We start from the raw sequence: 8955 nt of genomic DNA, 5'->3' as shown, positions 1-8955 counted from the left end.
TTTGGCGAGAAGTCAACAAAACAATGGAGAGGTTTAAGTGCAAGCCTTTGTCAAGGTCAACATTCAGTAGATTATGGAAAACTATATTCAAACAAGTTAGTCTATCAAAGACAAGTACATTCTCCAAGTGCGACATTTGCTCTGAACTTAAAATGAAGCTAGAAACAACGAAGATAGAAAGTGAGAGGGAACGGTTGCTACTAAAGAGACGAGCACATAGTTTGCAACAAATGTCTTGCAGAAGCCTATATTATGCATGGAGGTTGTCTTCAGAGTTGGACCTGAAGCAGAATCTTTACATCATTCATGAGAAGATCGATCAAATGAAGACTTGCATACCAAGGCTACAACCTATACCAAAATCATTGAATCGTATCATGCAACTTTCTATAGCCTTAATAGGGATGCTCACTCATGGACATGGGCAATTGGCATATGGAAACTTCTCTTTACAGTATTGGAAGAGTGACCCTAATTTCACCATTGGTTTATTATCTCACTATGTTTGCAAAACCTTGAGAGGTTGGACAAGCACATGCATGGTGATCTTTCAAACAAGCACGGTGGTAGAAGGCAAGATTTATTCTCTGCATTGATGTCAAGAGATGCATTAGATTGCCACATGCATGAAGATGGACTTTCAAAAGGAGAACTAAATAAATATAACATTGAGGCTACAACAAGTTCAAGGATAACTTCATCTAGTAGAGAGTACAAGCAGCTTCCACGAGTACTACTCTTACAGGTAGACAACTATGGTTTTGAGAATAAAAATAGATACTTGTTTGCATTCTTGTCCTTGCTTGTTGCACGTGGAGTCTTTCAAATGATCCAACTAGGGTTCTTGATGGTGGGACATACACATGAGGACATTGATGCATTGTTTAGTAGATTCTTAGAGAAACTAAGAACGAGTTGTACTTTCACATTTTCTCATATGATGCAATCCTTCAATGAATGCCAAAATTCTCGTCCATCTCCATTTGTAATTCAAGAGTTCCTGATTTCAAAACATTTGTCAAGGGGTCCTTGTGTGAAGGAAAAGAGGCTTTGGTGAGACATTCAAAACCATTGCAGTTTTGGTTTTTCATGCGTGATGGTGATCCAGTGTTTCAATATATGATGCATCCAAAATCAGGTCAATGGAAGCCACTAGAAGATATTCAATTATGAAAATGTGATGCAGAAGGTAGAGCAATGCTACCATCAGGAATTCCCAATGATGTTCCAATATGAACATACTTAAATAATAAAGATGTTATAATTTTGGGAATCAAGAAGCATGTGGAATATTGGAGATCTCATCTTGGTAACAACATAGGAGGGGATTCATACTCAAAGTGGATATCACCTGTCATTCAATATTGGGAGACATTGATTTCTTGCATGGAGAAGCCCACTATACAACATGAGAAACTTAGTCATGACTTTTGGCCAAAGAGCCAATGGAAAGATAGCTTGGTTAATGATGGAGTGGACATAGAAGATGCTGAGACTATGGGTTTGGGAGACCTAGAGGACCATTACCATGGCCCTCCATGTTATAAGCCAAGAGAATAATTTAAACAAGAGGTGGATGTAAAACAAAATGATTTCATTTTGGTTAGGCCGAGTGACGATATATACCCCATTTGGCTAGGCATTGCATTGTCAAATGTGGACACAGAAAAGGCATCTACAAATTATATGAAGATATTTGTGCAATATTGGAGTCTTATCCATAGAGGAAGATGTAGTGAGGTAGTATGATATGCTAATTGCTGGAACAAAGAGTGGCGATATATGGGGGATGAGGACCGTTGGGAGCATGTGGATTCGATAGTATGGAGTTGGAGTACAACAAAAGTTCCAAATAAAAGAAGTAAGGTCAAAATACCACAAAATGCAATCTTGAAAGCACAAGAGAATCTTCAAATGCTTGAGAACAATAGTGGGAAGGACGGTTTGTGTGTTGACGATTTCTTGGATGATTAGAGAAAGATAAAGTCCATTTGAGCAAAATACCAATGTATGCATGGCAAAGAAAAATTGTAAAGATAGGAATGATCTTGTGACATGAATTTTAATTGTACTCAGCCATTGCAATCTACTTCTTTGTACTTGGTTGTATTTTATGAAGCAAATTATAATTTTAGCCTCATTTTTGTACTTTCTCATTGAAACTCATTCTTGTGTTATGAACGACGTTAATTAGACTCAATCTTTATATTCCACATTTCTATATTCACTCAATCAAACTTGGTCTTGTTTTATAAAGCTATTTTTGAGTAAGAATCGTATTTAATTTAAAAATATTATTTATTATGTTAATTCATAATAATTAAGTCAATAAATAATAATTAAGTCAATTAATAATGATTATTCTTAATTATCTCGATTAACAAAATCAATATATATTAACAACTTTGTGGGCAACTACGTTAATGAAGTTGCTTAGAGATTTAAAAAGCTACGAGTCATTGTAGTCATCACATGGAAATAATTGCATGCATGTGCAATGTTTTGTAATGGAAGTACCCATCTTAAACACATTGAACATATAACACATCATAAACATGGAAAGCATGCAAAACAAATCGACCTTGGCTCATATATTGGCCACAAAATCCTTCAGTCCAATTTGATTGTAAACATTGCACAAATCATGAGAAAACATGAAAGAAGCCACTAACTTAAAAACAAAACTCAAACAAAAAAGTGCACATTTTCATCTTTGAAAACCAAATTGGAGAGTTCCAATTTCATGGGATTTTCCCAATTTTCCTAATACGGACTTAGCAAATGATAGACAACAATAGCTATATGGCGACGTGACATTGGATGTAGAGAACATTACTATTAGGTGGCCAAGATCAATTTCATGTATATGAACTTGCACCGAATGGTAACATTAGGTGGTTCATGCCCACTTTGTGCCATGTCTCTTGATGCCTCTAGTCTACATGACACCATGTACTCATCAGTTCTACTTGGTTTGTCTTGCCAAACTCGTTCCCAACCATTGGTTTTGTCCCATCGTTTTTTATTGTGAGTTTTCCAAAGCAATGTATATAGTATAGGGATTGCAGCCAAGTAATAATTTCAAAAGTTCAAACATTGGGGAGGTGATTGCTCCTTCCAATGTAAACATTGACGAGTTTCTTGGGTTGATGGGTGGCACACTTGAGGGAGATTCTTTTATAAATCGTGAAACCAGTTTCATTTCTAAATTTAAATGAATTTGTGCACTTGATGGATCGAAGATGATCACAATATATGATTTAATGTATGGAAGGGATATGATCTAGGGTAAGAATATTATTAATATTTAAATTAATCAATTCAATAATGAAGCATACGTTTTGTAGAATAATACATTATTGAAGATCTTTCATTATAATACTATCATCTCAATACAAAAATGATTTGGCAAAAGTCAATTCCGAGTGGTACTGTGTATTTGTACATGCACTACTTGAATTGGTAGAAATTTGAGCACTTTGCAAGAGATTGCAACTGCTCACATCTACACCCGTTTATACAATATCACTTGCATGCAATATGTTCCTTGGCCATGTCTTCACAACTTATGGTTAGGTTGGTATGAGAGGCCTCTTGGACACATCAATTTCCTAGGCTACTCTCCACTAGTGAGTATTACAAATGACAAATGCCTCCACTAGTTTTTGTACACTAAATGACAAATGCAAGGATGGAGAGTTAGAATCCTAAGCTAGACTTAGACGGGTTTGGAGGGCAACACCATCCTTCAAACTCAATCTCATGCTTTGGAGGATACTAATAGGCAAACTCCAAGTCAAAGAATGAATTGCTAAACGGATAGCCTTTGTTGCCCCTTATGCAATGCTTTTAAGGAGACACATATGCATGTTTTATGGGAGTGTTTTTACACAAGGGAAGTTTGGAAGGAAATCAGTAAAAGTCTGAGTTCAATCCAGATTTACATGAAGGTAAGGTGGAAGGTGGCCCTTTTAGTGACTCTGGGGGACTAAATGAAAGTTTGCATTTCATTTGGCAGGTGATTAGAGCTATAACCCTGGCTAATATTTGGAAGTACCGAAATGACTTAGTTTACAAAAGAGTCAGAGTCGGAAGACAAATAGTGCCTAAAGTAGTTCAGGATGTCAAGGACTCTTCAACATTTTGGTCATAAGAACAGTGAGCTTTTCCTTTCATGTACAATTCTTTTTTCTTTTAATACAATTTTGAATTTCCCCTACAAAAAAAAATAGAAAATCTTGGAATAAGTCTCATCTACACATGCCTATATACTAGCATAGTGCATGTGTTAAGTATATATCCGAAAATCGTGTGTGGTGGTTGGGAAAGATAACGTTCTTGCTTGACGCCTATATAGTGAAATTGGGCGGGCTTTGGCAAGATCTGGCATCATCTAGTTACATTCCCACAGTGACTTGCTTAGAGCTCAGTTGCAATTCCCAAGCATTAGACTAAGGGGACCTAATCAACAGGTCGTTAGCTAATGGAACACTAAGTTTGAACTTGCAAACTTCAAGACTTTGCCAACCAGCCTCGAAATGCTAGATATCCCGTGCGCTTGATTTTGGCATGTCAAGCAGGCAGTCAAGTCATGAGAAAGCTCAAGCGTTGGCATTTTTGGGCAATCGGGCTCACTTAGCCGTAAGCGGGAACAACCTCTGGGATAGTTGTACAGGTGACTTCTTGTTCAAACCTAAGAAAAGCCAAGTGATAGATCACCAATCCAGAACATCCGGGATTCTCACACGTCGCATGTACCCAAAGTCAACGTCTTCCACTAAAATTACAGGTCCTCTTGTTGAGATACCTCTGATGATTGTCTCGGGAGTCGGATGGAACGTGAAGCATCAGCAACGTATGATAAACAAACGAAGGTCTGCCATAAACACACATGCAGAAACAAAGCACATTGAAGCATTTGATTCGAAGTATCGACCCGATCGCCTTAGACGGAAAAGAGATAAAAGAGACGAGAGAGAGAGAGAGAGAGAGAGAGAAGTATTTACCCAATCAAGCTACGACGGAAAAGAGATGAAAGAAACGACCGAGGGAGGGAGGGAGAGAGGGGGAGAGAGAGAGAGAGAGAGAGAGAGAGAGAGAGAGAGACGTGCAGGTCCCGATTAACACAAAAGTACTGTGCAAGACTTCCGCGTCTCAGCGTAAAAAATAATGCATTCATGCCGCAGTTTTTAACACCAAACCACGTTGAACAAACGTAGAATCACATACACACTAACATATGTTAGCCACACAACCACCACAAATCATGTACAGCTGTAGATCACCTTATACTGTTCCCATAATCCAGGCGTCTCAACGGAGGAAACTTGAAGCTTATACGAGAATCACAATTGTTTTTCAGGCCGATTGCAGGAGGCTACCAATCTGCAGTCCTGCAGTTGCCAATTGGACAATGATCCCCTAGCATGCAAGCTTATGCTTTATTGCACGCTCTTGAGCCAATACGAACGGTGATTCTTCAATTAACAAATCACATGCGCGTGCGTGATAGGAGTAATACAATTAATGAAATGTATGAACTCAAATGGGCAATCTGGTGTTCTCCGTTGCAACTGTGTTTCTTACCTTGAATCCAAATAGTCTTCCTCCTGAGAAAGAACGTTTCACGGCACGGGGACCTTTGAGAGAGAGTAACATTCTACCCACAAGAGGATCTCCCATTTCTGCTTTGTTCTTCACCCCTGTATCGTGATTGAGGCTTCTGGACTTGAAATCCATCGGAGTGCCGTGGCTGCTCGAAGAACCCGTGTTATCCACATCCAAAAGCAGATTCACTCCTGCATTCGGAGGTGAGTCCACAGCATGAGCTCCTCCATCGAGGCGGTGGTGCCAAGGAAGTTGCCGATCCTGCTCCTCATATAAGTGCAGTTTCACCGTATTTTCCAGGACCATCTGCGACCCTAACGAGCGCGATCTTTCCATCATCATCAATTTACCACCACCATCACCAATCTCAGACTCCTGGCAGTTCTTGGTTCTTTCTTCCTGCGCAAATTTGAGCGCACGGCCAGTAGAAAAGCATTTGAACCCACCCAAACGGATTCGTTCCTCCGCTGCCAGCAGGGCATCCCCATACCTGCCATCTATCTTGTGCTCACGATTCAAAGCTTTTAGCCTCCTGAAAGCATCCAGGGTTTCCAGTTCATCTGCGGACATCTTCTCCGACAAGCGAGCCATATGATCGTCCGACGTCGGTTCAGAGCTGCGTTGATTGGGACCGCGTTGGAGACTCGAAGAACTCCCTGCTTCCTGGTCGAGAGGCTGACTGACTTCTGCAGCGGTTTCTCCATCAGGCGTGGGGACCGTGAGCGCAGATGCTAGGGGCGCTGGTACGGGGCTCACTATGTTGGCACGACAGAGGGGGCAATTGGAATGGGACTGTAGCCATTTGTCGATGCAAGGGAGATGAAAAGCATGGCTGCATTTGGGCAAGAGCCGAAGATACTCTTCTTCCTGAAACTCGCTCAGGCAGACCGCGCATTCAGAACCATCGACAAGACCTTCGCTCTTTGAATACATACAAACAGGAATCGCCTGAATAACCGACTCATCCAACCCTTGCGTAAGCATCGGCAAAGCTGCTTCATTGTGGTCGACCGCCTCTCCAGCAGGGTTTCGGCCTCTACGTCTACGAAACACCCCGCGAGACGAACAGAACTTGGCCACCATCGTATAGTAACTGACAAGGAGGAATGCCGCCCCTAAGATACCGATGATAGCAATCACAGCGGGAGAAAAGGATCCTTGACTGCTGCTGTTCGGAGATGACGGAGCGTTGCTGCCGAAGTATTGTGGGAAAAAGGGAGGTACAGGAGGGCCGGTTGAGCTCATGGCCGCTGGATTGAAAAGGGTCGGGGGAGGTATGCTGCAAAGGATGCAGATCTACATGCTCACGCTTGGTCGGCTACGGCTTCTCAAACTGGAAGGATGGGGAGAGAGGTGTGCGCATCGTATAGGAATGTCTGTGTTCCGTGAGCTCTGCAGAAGATTAGCTGAGAACTCATGGAAAGTGGTCAGAGTACGTGTTGTGGAAGGAGGAAGCAGGACGTAGCGATCCAATGACAGCTGGGAAGCCAAGAGGAGGTGGAAAATGGGGATGGAGGAAGGTCTAAGGGCAGACGGGATGGCTATTAGGGATCCGAACAGCAGCACTGAGCCAGCTGCTGTAGACGATAAACAAGCGTTGTGGAGGATGACGATTGGAAGTGGGTCTGTGGTCTTCACGATGCACTGCTTTAGAGGAGGACTCTAAGGGCGTGCTTGATTAGATTAAGCAAAAACCGGGAATAATGGTTGTAAGAGACCCCGTCACCTCTCACACTTCTCAAGAATTCAGCGCTCCTACGCATTTTTCACAGCTCTCATAGCCCTTGGCCTTATCCTAAACGCCTCTATTCCTTGTTTGATTGATACGATGATGGAACACCTTGACCCATTCCAACCTCTTTATTTAACAAGCGAGATTATTAGCTTGACCTATTCCAACAACAAGGGAGTCCTCACAGAGCCCCATTAGCGCTTGTACTGAGCAATACATGTTTCGTACGTGCCATATCTAATATAACCCCGGCACGTACCAAGTAGGACTCCCTACGTAAGCTGTATCTTTTTGGCCTACCCTAGTGGGGGAGCTTTAGCAACAGCGAAATAATCAAGCTCCTCCATCAAACAACTTTACAATTCATATTACAACGATGCAAGCAACAAAAGATCAAAGTCAGTGGCCACAAATTGCACAATTCAATCCACGCATCAAAAAGAGAAAGAGGAAACATTTGTCATTGCAAACAAAATATGAGGAAAGTATTAAGGACACTCCAAGTTTTGCTTGTGTTTGTTGTGGTTCACTAAAATTTCACCAAGGATTGAGCAAACAATGGCCATATTTCTTGAATCAAACAACATCCAAGTATCTAACATTGATTCTTCAAAGAAATTATTGTGTTGTATTTGTTCCAAATGAGTCAAACAAATGAAATTTCCTTTGTTTCCTAAAAAGAACATGAAAATTTCTCAAACAAAAAAGTACACATTAGCATTGAACAACATAGAAGCACGTTTGATATCCATTAGAATACCATTTGCACAAATTAGAGAAATATCGTTTGATGGACAATATGGACTCCACGGTAGCGTTGTCAATGTCTTCGCAAATGTGGAGAGAGCACAACATCTTCTCCCCAAGTTTCTAAGCACAGAAGACACTGTTGTTGTGGCTATTAAACAAAAGCCTCGAACAAAAGCTTTCTTATAAACATAGCTACATGAGTGGCATTGTTCGGCCTACAATGACAATGCTTGCCCTAAGGGAAATGTTGCATTCTTCATTGTACAAGTTATTCAAAGTGAAGATAAATCCATTGTGGTAAATGCACATTGCAATGATACAAGAACAAGAGAAAGAACTCCTTCCTGAAGACACCATGCTGAAAAATCTAGAAGCCGATGACCAACCACTAACTGACACATTGGTTCATGGTATATACAATAGCCAACAAGTAGTAGATTTTGAGGACCGTACTATCATAGTTGCACCTTTTGAAGGTTACTCCCCTTTGAGCATTTTCAAAGATAAGTATTGTGAGGAATTAGCATTTCCTAAACTTTTCTATGGCAATGAGAGACAATACAACCTTCCTAAATGCACATCTTATCAAGACATTGCAAAGTGGGAACTCATCAATGTTGATCAAAGATTTGCTCTATGTATAGAAAACATTTTTTTCAAAACAATGAAAATATTAGTACAACAAGTCCTTTCATCTACATGGGTTCGAATGAGAAAAGGTCAAAACAAGGGCCAAACATTGAAAGTAAAGGATGCTCTACTTGACACAAACATAGAGAAGTTGTTGCGCTCTAACATAGGATATAGGGACTTCATACATCTATGTAGCTCTGCTGATTACAAGTACCAATTTAAAAAAATTATAT

General features: G+C 40.7%; 1 protein-coding gene and 1 pseudogene across 1 annotated transcript; one reads left to right on the top strand and one right to left on the bottom strand.

Moving 5' to 3' along the window:
* The first annotated feature begins 230 nt into the window (after positions 1 to 230).
* On the top strand, positions 231 to 1313 carry LOC147882285 (uncharacterized; annotated as a pseudogene).
* Positions 1314 to 5169: 3856 nt separating this feature from the next.
* LOC147882284 (uncharacterized) lies at positions 5170 to 7201 on the bottom strand. The gene has a single exon (XM_087400856.1). The coding sequence runs from the start codon at positions 6850 to 6852 to the stop codon at positions 5542 to 5544; it is 1311 nt and encodes a 436-aa protein (XP_087256982.1). The 5' UTR covers positions 6853 to 7201; the 3' UTR covers positions 5170 to 5541.
* Between the last annotated feature and the right edge of the window lie 1754 nt (positions 7202 to 8955).

Source organism: Dipteris shenzhenensis, chromosome 29, assembly GCF_047967505.1.
Source record: "Dipteris shenzhenensis isolate YYH24624 ecotype China chromosome 29, Dip_SZ_1.0, whole genome shotgun sequence".
NCBI classification, from domain to species: domain Eukaryota; kingdom Viridiplantae; phylum Streptophyta; class Polypodiopsida; order Gleicheniales; family Dipteridaceae; genus Dipteris; species Dipteris shenzhenensis.
This window is presented reverse-complemented; position numbering and strand designations above follow the sequence as displayed.

Coding starts and splice junctions, on each gene's coding strand:
- LOC147882284 (XM_087400856.1), bottom strand. CDS start 6,852: ATGAGCTCAACCGGCCCTCCTGTACCTCCCTTTTTCCCACAATACTTC.